A 16,343-nucleotide genomic window follows, 5' to 3' on the forward strand; every position below is an offset into this window, starting at 1 on the left:
TGTTTAGAGAACGTAAATCTTCGTTCAAGTGTGAAACGGCTTCTTCTACATTCTTAGCTGCAATGAATAATACGGTGTCGTCGGCAAAAAGATTGATATCACAAAAACGTAAAACTCGTCGCATGTCATTTATATACATAATGAACAAAAGGGGCCCTAATACACTTCCCTGTGGAACTCCAAGATCATTCTCCACGGGACTAGATACCGAATCATTAAAAACAGTCCGTTGAGTTCTGTCAGACAAATAGCTCTCAAACCATCTGAATGCAGTACTCGAAATTCCAAAGCGCTTGATTGTGTTCAACAATAAGGGCCTAGAAATTGTCTCAAAAGCGCGTTTTAGATCCAAAAAAACAGCAAATATTGTGTCTCTATTCTCTAAGTTGTCTTTCCATTTTGCTAGTACTAAGTTCAACGCGGTTTCACACGAATGGCCTTCCCGGTAGCCAGATTGTTCCGGAATTAATAACGAGTTACTATTTAAATATTCTAACATCTGACCTTTAACAACAAGTTCTAATATCTTTTCTAACGTGTGTAACATGTTGATGGGACGAAACTCTTCGGCTTTAATCGTTCCAGCAACCTTTTGAATCGGAACAACCAACGATTCTTTCCACACTTTAGGCACGTACCCAGTTAGCAATGATTCATTAATAAGGTTCAGCAGAGTGTGACCAATAACATTGAAGCAATCTTGAATGACCCTAGCATTTACATTGTCTACTCCAGCCGTTTTACCTAATGAAAAACAAATATTTTTAAGGTCATCCATTGTGATTGGGTGAAAACCATCAAATCTACTATTAACGTTAGTCGGCTGTTTTATTTCATCCGGTTCATCGACCAGTTCAATTGATTGATTGATCAATGAAACACTATTGATGAAATAATCATTGAACTTACTAGCAATTACTTGTTCTGTTTGTTCTAATGTGCCATCAAAAGTTATGGACCGCGGTTTATTATTACTAGGTTTTAATAAAGATTTCAAAATTTTCCATAACTCTTTGCTGTTGTATTGGTGCTGAATAATCTTCCTCTGTATATATTCACAACGCGTCTTTTTTAACGTTTGTGAATACTTATTACGCGCGATCGTGTACTCCTTCCAATGATTCTGCCTATTAGACCTACAAAACTTTTTGTACAATTTATCCCTCTTGCGTTTAAGGCGCAAAAGATCAAAATTGTACCAGCTGTTCGAGTTTTTCAGAGAAACTAATTTGTGTTCAACTAATTGATTCGTACACGTTTTCAAGATGTTTGTAAGAACAGCTGCCGAATCATCTAAATTACGGCCCGCGATTGGAAAATCCAAGCTTCTTTCAACAAGATTCGAAACAGCCTGTTTCGAATATTTTCTCCAGCATTTCAATTTTATTAAATCATTATAATCATTCATTATATCTAATACATTAATCATCAATGTCTCATGATCGGTTATTTTCATATCGGAATTCGTAACTGAACGAATAGAATCAAAATTGGAATAAACATGATCAATCAAAGTTCTACTTCGCTGAGAAATGCGCGTATATTCGTCAACACTTTGTTTTAAATTGAAAGATTCAACTAAGCGCTTCAAATGGTTCGAATTTGCATCATCTCGCCAGTTAATATTGAAATCACCAGCCAATATGTTCAATTTACTAAAATCAAGAAATTCCTCAAGCCAGTTTTCCAATATTTCAAGGAAACGCTGGTCACTGGTATTAGGAGAATGATATAAAACACCAAAATTACCCAACTTCATGCCACGAATTACTGTAATGCCCAAGAACCAGTTACCATCCTTAGCTTCGTTTCGGCAAAGCTCGAACTGAACCGATTCTCTGACATAAATAGCAACACCGCCAGTTTTTCTAGAGTGTGATAAACAAGCAGCAACGTTATATCCCGGAATACTATATTGATCAAATGCTTCAATATCGACAATATGTGTCTCTGATAAGAACACTAAAAGTGGACGTTTATCTTCAACAACCTGACGTAATGCAACGTAGTTTGTTGTCAACCCTGCAATATTAAAATACAGAAAATCAATGTGATTCACACTCTTCTTGGAACTTGTTTGCTATTTATTGAAACGCAAGCTGCTTTTCTTTTGATTAAAAAGTCTTTTATAAATCACGCACTCTGAACTGAATGCGGCATGGTTGACGTCCAAGTTCATTTTACGCTCTCTATTCATTTTTAAACAATTAACGCATTTCAATACAGTAGACGTGCACTCAGATGTCTTGTGCTTTTGGCTACACCTAGAGCATGTATCACAATTTTTGCAATCCATGCTCTTGTGTCCAAATTCTCCACATTTGAAGCATCTCAACACGTTTATCGCGGGAAGTACTAAGCATCGATCAAACTCTACATTTACTTGCTTAGCAGCTAATAAGCTATTATACGCTTCTAAATCAACTTCTATTACCGCGCTATACTTGTTATAAGTGAAGCGTGGATTTTCAAAGGTATTTACTACTTTTATATTATTTATCGTGATGCCTTCATTTTGACTCTTTAAATAGTCAATGAAAACATCAGGAGAAAGATTCTCGCTCATGCCCACTATTTTCAATCTTGGCACCGATGTGGGTACAACAGCGCTGTAATTTTCACCCAGATTATTTTCAATGCCATTTTTCACATTTTCAACATTTTCGCCAATAGCGCATTCAACAATAATGGAACCATCTTTACCGTTCCTAAAATTACTAACTTTGTGTGTTTTTGGATCTAAGTTAGTTTTCAAAAACTTCCGAGTTTCCTCGCAAGCTTGTTTGGACTCTTTAGGTTTAATCACAATAACCGGACGAGTCTTAGGTTTGGCCGGTTTAAAACCATTATTATTATTACTATTACTAATCATTTGACTTGTACTCGTTTTTTTACTTTTACTGTGTCTTTTAACGACTTCCGCAAATGTTGCGTCGTCATCAAAGACATCATTTTGATCGTTGTTATCATATTCAATTTTGCGCTTTTTGCCGATTTGGTCCGATTCAGAAGGAACCGGCCCATTCCGCGCGCGAGCATCTTTCATCGCAGCTATATTCTGACGCGTATTTAATTCCAAAACTGAGTTATTCAATTTTTCAAATTGCTCACAAAATAATTTTTCAAGAGACTCATTAACATTTAATCTCAACTGTTCAACACCGGCACTCAACGCGTTGTTTATCTGGGCCGATATTTGGTCTCGCATTGCAATGACCGAATCAGTGAGAGAAGATAATTTCTTCATCTCTTCTTCGATACGCTTGACGTCCGAAACCAAATGCTGCCCACCACAACACTGGTTTGATAAACATTCATCACACTTGAAGCAAAGATTATCGTTATCTGTTATAATCTTTGCCGTTGCCTTGGTGAGTCCAGTGCACTTGTAGTGAAACAAACGTGCACAGTTGAAGCCCACACATTTCAACGGCAAATCCGATAGGACAATTGCCGTTCCACAGCCAGAACAAATCATCGCACACAACACACGTTAACACGGGACGCTATACCAACAGACATGCAGGGAAACAAGAGATAGGCAAAAAAAAAATGATCACCACCGCAGCTAATGCGCTGGGGGGATTTTATTTAAACAAACTTTAATGCGAACAAGCTGCTTAAGCAACTGTTCTTGTACTTAGCCTCGTGTAGATTCACTACCGAAACACGTTAGAATATATCTACCGTGAATCACTTCACTATTTCACACGTAAAATAACGATTAAATATCACCACAAAATAACACGAACTACTCTGTTCGCCATCAAAGAGAGGCTGCCGGCTGGACAACGTGGAGAAGGCAAATGAACCACGAATTGCAGAGGCTGCTTGGGGAGCCATCTGTCATCCACACTGCTAAGATTGGCAGTTTGCGATGGACTGGGCATGTCGTGAGACTGTCGGACGACAGCTATTGGCGTAACTAAGAAAAACTCCTAGGGGAGGGGGGGCTAATTTTTTATGCAAAAATGTTATAGCAAGTTTTTTTTCCTTTTGTATTTCTCGTGAGATCCGATTTCGGCACTGGAGTAGTAGCTGAAGAAAATCGACAAAAATTATTGAACATCTACTCTACTGTTCTCATTTTTTTTTTTCATTCCTTGAAACTATTTGATTTGTGGTGATATTAACCGAGGTCCATAGTTTAAATTGGCGATTCTTTCAATTGCAACACAATTTTAAACGATTCAGGAATATGTACGGTTTTGGATTTTGACAGCTGTTCGTTGATTAAATCAAAACGCGCGTCAATGAAGGCAGAGGAAGAGATAGAGAGGTAGGGCGAGAAAAAGTAAACGCGTATCCAATGACGTCATTATTTTTATCAAACTCTTGCCTTGTTGAAGCAGATTCACAACTGTTTTAGCGTAGTCGATGAAAGAAATTAATATTAAATTAGAAATTCTCAGTCCTCTAGTGCAATTTTGAGAGGAAAAATTAGTAATGGTATGATCAACTCTAGACAGGACTACAGAATTCCTAGAGGGAGCAAAGACCACACCACGGCTTGGGACTAGGGTAACGGGGGTATTTTGGCCCGCTTTGGGAAGTGTTCGCACAGTTCATTCAAAACAAACACAATTTTTCAACATAAATAACTACTTTATTATACCATTGTTAAAAGCTAAGTGTCTATTTTAATATACACCGTTCAACAATGCAATATATTGAAAAATATCCTACAAATATCAAAATTTCTACGAAGTACTAAAAACATATTTTGGTCTAATAAATTTTTACTTTGGCTCACCTTTATATCTACAGACGTGTATGGAAATAGTTCGGACTAATTATATTTAAGATCATCATCGGTATTTTTAGAGCAAAAATAGTGGGTTTGAGGAGAACATCCTTCTGCTGTGAATTTTTGTAAATTTTAGGCATCTAAAAATGAAATGATTTGGCTTATAGCGGTTTGACAGGCATTCTCATCTAATTTCACATCGTCAAATGTGATAAATTAAGAAGAAATTACCTGTAAATTGTCACAAGCTGCTTCTTTGTTCACGTGCAACGGCCGTACGGTAATCGAAGAGATGTCGAAACTTGGCATGGCCAAAATGTGTTTGCTTCAGAAAGAGGCAAACATATTTCGGCCATGCGTTTAACCCCTTTTCCAACTTTTTCCAACATGTTAGAGTATACAAACTGTTTCTATGACATTTTATTGATGTTACTACAACAACGAATTGTTTCAAAAGCATACATATTTGTTACAATAGTTTCCGGACTATTATTTGTATTACCACTTCCTCTTGACTTTGGGTTGACTCAGCCATGACTTTGACTATGTATGAACTAATTCCAAAATAACACTACCTAGAGCCAGTTTTCCGTCGAAAATTGTTGCATGCATAGTTTTCTATTATTCATTGCATTTATCAGAAAAAATGCGTGAAATATAACCGGGTGGGCCAAAATATGCATGTGGGCCAAAATACCCCCGTTACCCTATTTGGTAAGGTAAGTAAAAAAGAAAATAACGCTCGACTAAACCTACAACCTGCATTAGATCAATTCAGAAGTTCTTGCATTTTTTATTGTTTATTGTTTATTGTTTATTGTTTATTGTTTATTGTTTATTGCTTATTGTTTATTGTTTATTGTTTATTGTTTATTGTTTATTGTTTATTGTTTATTGTTTATTGTTTATTGTTTATTGTTTATTGTTTATTGTTTATTGTTTATTGTTTATTGTTTATTGTTTATTGTTTATTGTTTATTGTTTATTCTTTATTGTTTATTGTTTATTGTTTATTGTTTATTGTTTATTGTTTATTGTTTATTGTTTATTGTTTATTGTTTATTGTTTATTGTTTATTGTTTATTGTTTATTGTTTATTGTTTATTGTTTATTGTTTATTGTTTATTGTTTATTGTTTATTGTTTATTGTTTATTGTTTATTGTTTATTGTTTATTGTTTATTGTTTATTGTTTATTGTTTATTGTTTATTGTTTATTGTTTATTGTTTATTGTTTATTGTTTATTGTTTATTGTTTATTGTTTATTGTTTATTGTTTATTGTTTATTGTTTATTGTTTATTGTTTATTGTTTATTGTTTATTGTTTATTGTTTATTGTTTATTGTTTATTGTTTATTGTTTATTGTTTATTGTTTATTGTTTATTGTTTATTGTTTATTGTTTATTGTTTATTGTTTATTGTTTATTGTTTATTGTTTATTGTTTATTGTTTATTGTTTATTGTTTATTGTTTATTGTTTATTGTTTATTGTTTATTGTTTATTGTTTATTGTTTATTGTTTATTGTTTATTGTTTATTGTTTATTGTTTATTGTTTATTGTTTATTGTTTATTGTTTATTGTTTATTGTTTATTGTTTATTGTTTATTGTTTATTGTTTATTGTTTATTGTTTATTGTTTATTGTTTATTGTTTATTGTTTATTGTTTATTGTTTATTGTTCATTGTTTATTGTTTATTGTTTATTGCTTATTGTTTATTGTTTATTGTTTATTGTTTATTGTTTATTGTTTATTGTTTATTGTTTATTGTTTATTGTTTATTGTTTATTGTTTATTGCTTATTGTTTATTGTTTATTGTTTATTGTTTATTGTTTATTGTTTATTGTTTATTGTTTATTGTTTATTGTTTATTGTTTATTGTTTATTGCTTATTGTTTATTGTTTATTGTTTATTGTTTATTGTTTATTGTTTATTGTTTATTGTTTATTGTTTATTGTTTATTGTTTATTGTTTATTGTTTATTGTTTATTGTTTATTGTTTATTGTTTATTGTTTATTGTTTATTGTTTATTGTTTATTGTTTATTGTTTATTGTTTATTGTTTATTGTTTATTGTTTATTGTTTATTGTTTATTGTTTATTGTTTATTGTTTATTGCTTATTGTTTATTGTTTATTGTTTATTGTTTATTGTTTATTGTTTATTGTTTATTGTTTATTGTTTATTGTTTATTGTTTATTGTTTATTGTTTATTGTTTATTGTTTATTGTTTATTGTTTATTGTTTATTGTTTATTGTTTATTGTTTATTGTTTATTGTTTATTGTTTATTGTTTATTGTTTATTGTTTATTGTTTATTGTTTATTGTTTATTGTTTATTGTTTATTGTTTATTGTTTATTGTTTATTGTTTATTGTTTATTGTTTATTGTTAATTGTTTATTGTTTATTGTTCATTGTTTATTGTTTATTGTTTATTGTTTATTGTTTTTTTTTTTTGAGGGTCTTTAACCACAAATGCGGTTATCCGACCCATTGTTTATTTTCACTCATTAGGTACTTGTCATTCTAATTTACAGTAATTTTAAAAAAACCAGTTATTCTTTTGTACACGATACAATTAGTATTGCGAATTGCAGTTGACCCATTTTTGACCGTAACACCCTTGATTGTCATTATTTTTGATACATATTGCATATTAGTTGATGAGAATCCTACAGTATCTCCCACCATACGATGTGACTTGTGTTTCATTATCATCGCGTCATATCAGCCCGAATAGTTCACTTATTTTGGTAACGGGGTTACGAAGAAGATAAAAGAAATATGCACCCAACGCAAACGGGGAATATTTTATTACTTTTGGGCAATTTTTTATTACTTTTTGTGTCTTATGACTGCGCATTATACACAAAAAGTAACAAACAAAAAGTAATAAAAATTATGACGGCCGCACGCTTGTATGTGTTTCTGCAGGAGAACATACAGCCAAGCACTGCAATGCATGTGTTGGCAAGACTTCACTCGCTGCATTTGTAGCTCAGTGTTTACTTGAAATGGAAATATGTAATACTGTCTGACCAGAGTTGCCGAAGTTGCGAATATTGTTCTGGATGGGCACGAGTTTTGTATATTCAAACAGGTCCAAATGAGTTTCCATGAACCAATGATTATATGCTGTAAATAGCTTGCAAGAAAGCGAATGTTTTTATTTTTCTCTCACGCAGTTTACAGATCGTGATGTCATTTTAAGGCGCATTTCAAGTCTTTGAAATCATCAACGTTTGCATACTCTATGACGGGGAAAATGTTGCTTGGCAGCTCTTGTCATATTTTTTCGCTACTCCGTATGCATACAACGAGCGAACTAATACACGCCTACCGGATGAATTGGAGATTGAAAAAACTTGTAACATGTGCAACTTATGCGACGGTGTGTGATTTTTTTTGACTTGAGGTGGAAAGGGAGCATTTTTCGACAAAAAAAAACGTTGCATGTGGTTGAAACGACGATTATTAGAAAGTCGTACTCTCATAACACGTGCTAAATATATGACAGTATGTGTTGTTACTTGACTGGGGAAGAATTTTATTGCTTTTTAAGTAATGGATTTGTTACCTAAAAGGTAATTTTGCGCTATTGCTTTTAAAGTAATAAGGAAAAGTTTTGCGTGTGAATATACGGGATCCAAAAATAACGAACCTTTCAGGAAAACGTCAACGAAGTACCAATATTCACTTTTTTGATTGACCTCAATTTTACTAGTATAACTCGCACGTATCTTCTAAACAATATAGCGCAAAACCACCTGTTTTCGGCTAGCAAGTTTAACAACAGTAAAAGTTGGAAATAGTTAACAGCAAAAGCTGCCTATCTGTAAAAAATATTTCACGAGGTCTTTGTGTCAGTATCTCACCATGGACCAAAAACATTGACTGTAACTCTAGACTCATCACAGGAAAACAATCGAGTAGCAGGTGCACTCTCTAGTCCTCGGAGTTCGCCATTGTAGGCGGCGATGGTGATAATCATTAGATCAAACATAAATTCATTTAATGGAAAAGCTGCAACATCTTTTGTGTGCAAATACGTGCGCTCCGAACGGAAAGCTGCCATTCAACGAGCAGCTCGGCGTTCTTGTCAAAACAATCGCTTTGGTTCGCTATATTGTTTCTCGCTTGGGGACACTGTGCGGAAAAACACAGATTTTCTCAATTGACTTTGTATGCTTATAACACTCCACTGGATGCGGCAATGTTTGGAGTTCTGATTTGGGTCGGACACCAAGGTGAGGTGGGAATAGCATGTCGTACGACTTCTTCGTTTGACTGTCCTTACCTCCCAACATCAACTTCTCTATGTCCTTTAGAATTACCCTTCACGCTTATTCACGAACACTCTTCATCATGCCGGTCCATGAGAAGCAAAAAAAGACAGGACAAAGGGAGGATAATGCAATTTCAACTGATCCCTTGGCGCATCCCGGCAAACTTTCACGCTTTGCGGTGCACCGAAGCCCGGGTGATGTCCGGAATTGTCCTTGTTCCGATTTTTACACGCTCGGAAACAGCGTTTTCGCACCGTTTCTTGATGCGGTATCCTTTGTTGCTGGTAAGGCCAATGCCGGTGACGACGGTGTGCCGTCCTTGGTGGCGTGATAATCCACCCGAATGAAAGAAAGATTCAATCATCACGCTTGAGTAAACAGTAGTTAGCACTAATTTTTTATGATGTCACATTTGGGGCAATTCCTGCTTTTGCTTTGTATGGCTTTCTTCATACATAATATACTTGTGATCGATTGGTTACTTAGCCACAAGTAGAGTGTAAGGAATTGTAAAATCATAGTTCATGTATGTAACACGTAATCTGACAGCACTGAGGAACAGTTTTTTCTTTCCTGTTTACTAATTCTTAAAGTTAAGTACCTACAGGTACCACAGGTACCAAAACATTTCCGTTGTGAGCGGTTTCGAAATTTTCACTATAAACAAATGTTGGCGGTCATAGCAATCTTAGTTGAGAAAATTGATTTTTTATTATGTATTTGGCCTAAAATAATGAGTATAAAATATTGTAAACTACATATAAATATTTCCAAACGAACGTAAACAAGTAATTAATCATCGAACTATTTTTTCAACAGCGCGTCAATATTTTACGCGATGAAAGCTGGGGAAAGTTGCCAACAACAAATATTCAAATGAACGATGGCTTTCTCACGACCTCTCGTTTAATAGGTCACTCAACCCAAAAAATGTCCGTCACCGTTATGTACCAACATGAAAAGTTCGGAATTCGAGTCCGAAATCCAATTATCCGCAAATAGCAAACGAGAAATGATTATGCGGTTCTGCCGGCAATATAAAAACCCCGCTTAACGCAATTATCACAGTTTCACGTCAGCACAAGGCACAGAATGGTTTCAGTGGCCAAAATTTGACGGGGAGGTTAACGCTGGAATAACGCGACCCGATGTGCTGTGTAATTCGGCGGCAGACCAACGTAAAGTTAGGCGGAACATTTACTAGTGAGCAGTAGCAGTTAGGCGGCTTCCGATGATGATGATTGTGCTGATTTTATTTAGAAACTGAATATCATCAGTGAAATGTGCTACGTCCTTAATTTCGCAAGTTTTGATTAAACTAGAATAAGATAGAAAAAGTAAAACTACTACTAAAATAAAGAATTCTAAATTTCTCTGTGTTGTAGTAATCTGTTTTCAATTTCAATGAAAAAGAGCTTTTTTATTATATATCGATGAGCACACTGTAAACTGCTAGTACAAAATTCTCCAGCTGCTAGTCTCTAGTCCTTTCACAACAACCATCTTAAGTTGGGATGAAACTTTTGAAATTTTATTCGATTAAAAAATGCACCTCGAAAATTTTTGGCTGTATTATCTAGAGATGGTTTTTTGTTCTCGACAAAAAATTTTTCCGAATTCAGTAATTTTCAACTCAAAACTTTAAAATTAAAAATTTACACAAACTTCCGTTTGTTTGTTGTTAATTGTTAAGTTAAAAATGTTTGTTAATTTCGAGTGCCTTCTATATTACTGAAAACACTGTTAAAATTTATTGATTCCAAAACCATCTTCTGATTGAGCAATACATCAGGAAGTTTTAATGTCACTCAGCTTACTCCATCAAATGTATCAAAATTTGATACATTACGAAAACTATTGCAAACAATTTATAATATAACATAACTTAGAAATTGGACTGAAAATCATTATCTTATACTATTTTAATTTCATTCTGTGATACCGTATAGTATACATACTTACTCCAAAAAAATATCGGTTTACACTCAATGAAACTCAAACCGTGCTGATTTCTATTATGGACGTTCTTTGTTTTCTTCCAAGACCGCTACCACAGATTCATCTCTTGATTTTTTACAGGAACCTTCTGCTTGGTTTTTTGAGTTATTTTTGCTATTCTGAACTTCGGTTGCATTCTGTTTCATGCATTCTACGGAACAGCTCGGAGGTGGAGCGGGACAACCACAATCAGACGGTACTGGTTCCATACAACTCTTCAGTACGTTTATCTGCCGTTCATTATCTTCAAATGCGCTAGGTTGAGGTAAGTGCCAGCACTGAATACCAACTTCGAAGTCGTAGTAAGTGTAATTGTGGTAGGAAAAGTACTCCGGATTTTTGTACGTTCCAGCCTTGGCGCATTCGTCTACAGTTGGTATAGGACCCAATCCCTAGAAACAGTTTTCGAGTGATCAACGATGACTTTTTGCTAATTTGAGTTTATCCCATTACCGCCTCATCCGAATGCTCTCGGAAGACATGTTGTTTTATTTTGCCCAATTCTTCATAAGTTTTAAAATTGTCCACTTTGATTCTGTTTCTGACGGAGGGTTTCGATGCATAAAGATTCTAAGAAGAAAGTGGAATGTTAGTACGACTCACATTGTATCTTTCGAAGCGGTACTTGATATATTGCAACAGGAGCATCTTTACAGAAAAGTCTTGATACTATCCGACTAGTAAACATTGCAATATGTGTCACGAACCGTGTCAACTTGAAATAATTTTCTAAAATTACAGTTGGTTTACTAGGATGTCAAACGAGTGAAAATTTGCCTGGCAACGGTAATTGTGTTTCCGTAGATCAAAGAGAAAAAATTTTATCAAACCATTCTTCCTCGGTCCGTTATCAAGAGCAGTCGCAAAATTCTGGTGAAAGAAAAATTGAAATATTCAGCTAAGAAGTCTCAAGCATTCTGAAATTAGAAAAACTCAATAATGTGCGATCCATGCTGTGATTCAATCTGCGGACCGTGCGGTCCCTGTGGACCTTGCAGCCCTTGCGGACCGTGTGGCCCCTGCGGACCGTGTGGCCTCTGTGGACCTTGTAGCCCTTGCGGACCATGTGGCCCTTGCGGGCCATGTGGACCATGTGTAAGTTTTGATAGTTATCTTTAGCTTGCTGCTGTTGCATGTGTAAAATTCATATTCCACAAGGCACCGTGCGGCCCGTGTGATCCTTGCTGCGAGCCTCGTAATTTGTCAGCTGGGCAGTTGGCATGTATGGCCCAATGTCCTACTGGATGTCCACCTCCCACATGTGGTCCACGCTTCATTACCGTCCAACAACCGCCGCGGGTAGTCGCCCAGAAAAAAGTGATCAACTGCTCGCGGACCGTGATCGACAAGCATGTGTTACCTCAAACGAAGGCTATAGTAGAACCCAAGCTCGTATATCAGCCTAAAACGATAGTTGAACCTTGTGTCATCTTCAAAAAACGGGTGGTTCCCGAACCAAAGGTAATCTATTACAGCCGAGTCGTCCCAGATCCAAAAGTGGTTTGCACACCACGAGTGATTGTTGAACCCAAGGAATACTGCACCACGATGGTATGCCAACCAAAACCGCAGATTGTACCGGTACCACCAGCCAAAGAGTATTGCTGCATGTCAACTGGAACAACTTTCTTCAACAATCAGTGTTGTCCTCCGACGCCGGGTCCGATTTGTCCACCAAAACGGTGCTAACATGCAACAGTAGCAGGTATAGTTTATAATAGTTAATTTCTAGAAGCATACATTAATTGAATGTTTTCTTATTGTTTCAGAAGTCACAAACCATTTTTCAAATTTCTGTAACTAAGTAGCGTTTTGTAGTTCCCTTAAGACGGATTAGGTCTGCCGTGCGGAATCCCACGCCGAAGCCGAAAATTCTCAAGCTGAATTGGTACTGTACTCCACCGAACAGATGCTGCAAATCAGTTTATAGAGCGCCCCGGCCCTGTTGTTACACCACACCTTGTCGAGCACACTGTTACAACGTAGATCGATTCTTTAACTGTAGGCAATTGATAAAATATTCGAGCCATTCTCTGTGTTGATTTGATTTTTTTTTTTTTTTCAGATAACAAACGCCGAATGTGTAGCCCGATGTTGAGTAACTATTGCTGTGGATCATGCTGAATATTATCTCTAGAATCTAGAATATTTCATTTCTGCATTGAAATAAACACTGCTTTGATAAAACATTTGACTTATTATTATTTTATCCATAGGTTTTGCGATCTCAGTTTTAATTTCTCATCAATAGTATTCAAAACCACGAAAATATTTTGGTTTTGTTTTCACAGCTTTAATGGATTAAACGAATTGAATACAAAGGACTTAGAAGAAGAAATTTCAAAAAACAGTCTTAATTCCTATTTTCTTGTATGCCTGAAGGTCATTGGGCAGTAATGCGACAGGAATGGTTGTCGCACGAGTTTACATAGATTACAAGATGCTTGAACTCATTGATGGAGTTGAGTTTATTGGTTGCCCAAATTCGGCACTAGGTTGATAAAACCAGTGACCGTTTTGGGGTTGGTTTTCTATAACAGGTAAAAACCTGTATGAAGCCAGAGCCCCGCAAAAGCAGAGCAAATGCGCCGGTTAGGATTTTGTCGATTTTCTTCAACCCTGTAATGTGTTATTTCAAAACAAAATTGCGAACTAGGGACGTTGCAATACCTCGATACTGACTTGGAAAAGATTTTTTTCCTTCCGTTACTCGATCTTTGGTATCGATGCTTAACCAGCGATCTTTCGCCAGTATCGATACACTATTCTCAGTTTCGAAAAAACACCCAAACAACTTTTTTTTTCTCGCTTATTTACCGTCAGTCTAGTTCCGCCACTGTTGTTGTGCCAATCACCGACGCCCGGGGAGGCGACTCCACCCAGGCGCCAACGGCTTTACTTCCTCATGCGATGGAAGGCGTGATCCCAGAGATTTTTCGCCTCAGAAAATCTCTCGGCGTCGGCTAGGATTGAATCTAGACCAATTGGGTTGGTTGTGAGTGGATCACGCCACCTCACAACCATCGACACCTATGTCGGCGGTGGGATTCGAACCCAGGCGTCGAGCGTGGTTGGCGGAGACGTTACCAACCACGCTAGGCCCCCGCTGCCCAAACAACGTTGCTATAAGCAAGAAAGAGCACGGCAAAAAACATACTGTGTCTCTCGTGCTCTCGTACCTCTACACTGCCTGTAGACATGCATTTTGACATAGAATAACGCCCTATTTCAGCAGAGTCGCATGCCAAAAAATAGTGAATGAAGTGAAACGGTAGAATGAAAGATATCAAATGTTTAAAAATTTATTTAATCATCTCGACGTATAGAGAAAAAATTACTCTGATTGTGGAATCATATCATTTTTTGAAACATTTTTTATAGTAGAGTGGGTAAAATGCGTTGAGTGTATTGACTGTGCAGTCTCGAAGAAGTAGAGCCACTTATTTTATATTATCTGACGTTTCGTCACTGGTGACATCTTCAGGGCAACTGTGAGAATTTATTAACGGTTAGCGGTTGGTTACAAAATCTGTTACTCAGAAATATGTTCGTTCCTTGTTGAGATAACTTTTTAACCGTCATAGTAAATTTTGGTGACCCCACAGAAATGCATTAGAGCTGAAACTGAAATAAAAAGAGAGCATTTTACCCGTTCCTGCGGAATTTTCTGCTCTTAGCTAGCTTACAGTCTTCAGAAGCTTAAATGAAGTATTCCAAAAAACAAACTCAGAAACGACGAACTCTGTGGCCTTTTAACACACATGCGAGCTGGCAAGGAGCACAAAAAGTCACAGGAAAAGCTATAATCTGTCATATTTTTCCAGTTTAGGAAAAACCAAGAAGATTACTAATCATTTGCTAGAAAAAATAGTTGGCAAAGAATTATGACTGAAGTTTACCGTGCCACACACCAAATTGATTAACTTCAATCGAATATATCCAATTCGTATCTAAGTCTTTTATTTCACTTGTGATATTATGCGACGCGTCTGTTATTATGGTATACGTGCTCTACGGATCAGAAAAGTTTGGATGTTTTTGAAGAGCATTATCGCCGAAACATTTACAAACATTATCTGTTCTTTAGGTAAAAAAAAGGTTCATATAAATTAAACAATCCTCTTATTTATATCGTGGGCAATAAATATGCAAAATATAGCAATTTGAGTATTACTTCCAAATGCAGTATCGATACTTTTTCCGCGATAATATCGGAGTATCAGCACTCGCTTCCGATACCAGTATCGAATTCAAGTATCGAATTCAAGTATCGATGCTTAATTATATCGCAACGTCCCTATTGCGAACCATTATCTAGGTGTTGAAGTTAACCACTTCAATTTACTATATTGATCTGCTGACTAACTGTCAGCTTGACTTGAAATTAAAATTTTAGTGATTATCCTCACCACCTAATACCTACTCTACATGGTACATTGGCGATAGCTATGTTTACTACAAAAAAATTCAAGCTAGAAACCTACAACAGTATACAAAAGAATATTATCATATACAACAGTTCGATGCTTTCATTCAAGCTTATGCAAGAGTATAAAGTTGTCTGTCAGACAAGTAATGTAAATATGGCTACAAAATTTCTTAATGAAACCCTAGAAAGTTGTTCCAATGAATTAAGTATATACCTATTAAGCTAAAATACATTTACGTTATATGTGATCAAGCAATGGATAACCTGTTAAGGAGAACGTCTACCATCCCTGAGGACACTTTTTTTTTTTTTTAAACTAATATTTATTTAGGCCCAACCGCAAAGCATAACGGGGCCGAATATCTTTTGGAGTAGGGAAAGCCAGCTTGAGTAGAGCCTGTATCCCGACTGCTCCTCCTCAAACAGGCATAAAAACCCTCTCATCTTTTCTCTATTATAAATACAATTTAAAAATACATATCATTTAAACCTACGGCTAACAATAACAATAATAAATAAAGTTCTTCTCTGTATGAGTAAATACCAATTCTTAATACTATTCGTTAAGGTGTGATGGTTCCTTATATCTTTAGAAATCAAAACTTATATCTATGTTTGGTGGATCATGTCTCTCAGAAAGAAGCGATGATTCATGTGTCTCTAAAAAGATCAATAAAAGAAAAAAAAAGGAACAGAATTAGTGTGAAACTTTTTGATGGCGGTTGTGTTATAAAAATAAGAAGAAATAGCGAGGATATAATCAAATTCGATACTTGATATCTCTTAAAAAGTCATAAATAGGTATTACAAGCGCGGGGTTGCGGCTAGCAAGCGCATCCCGTACTTGCATTGTGAACGTCACTTTCTGTTTTCGGAG

At 35.6% G+C, this 16,343-nt stretch overlaps 2 protein-coding genes across 2 annotated transcripts; one reads left to right on the plus strand and one right to left on the minus strand.

Annotated features, from left to right (window-relative positions):
- Positions 1-10,852: 10,852 nt before the first annotated feature.
- On the minus strand, positions 10,853-11,786 carry LOC129722915 (uncharacterized). Its single transcript, XM_055676768.1, has 3 exons — positions 11,663-11,786; positions 11,491-11,607; positions 10,853-11,429 (listed from the first exon to the last, which is right to left on the minus strand). Exons 1-3 carry the CDS (start codon positions 11,723-11,725, stop codon positions 11,055-11,057), a joined length of 555 nt encoding a protein of 184 aa, XP_055532743.1. The 5' UTR covers positions 11,726-11,786; the 3' UTR covers positions 10,853-11,054.
- A 74-nt stretch (positions 11,787-11,860) lies between these two features.
- On the plus strand, positions 11,861-12,999 carry LOC129722914 (DBF4-type zinc finger-containing protein 2 homolog). Its single transcript, XM_055676767.1, has 3 exons — positions 11,861-12,132; positions 12,196-12,742; positions 12,807-12,999. The coding sequence occupies exons 1-2, from the start codon at positions 11,977-11,979 to the stop codon at positions 12,724-12,726; spliced, it is 687 nt and encodes a 228-aa protein (XP_055532742.1). The 5' UTR covers positions 11,861-11,976; the 3' UTR covers positions 12,727-12,742; positions 12,807-12,999.
- The last annotated feature ends 3,344 nt before the right edge of the window (positions 13,000-16,343 follow it).

The sequence above is a fragment of the Wyeomyia smithii genome, chromosome 2, assembly GCF_029784165.1.
Source record: "Wyeomyia smithii strain HCP4-BCI-WySm-NY-G18 chromosome 2, ASM2978416v1, whole genome shotgun sequence".
In the NCBI taxonomy this organism is placed as follows: Eukaryota; Metazoa; Arthropoda; class Insecta; order Diptera; family Culicidae; genus Wyeomyia; species Wyeomyia smithii.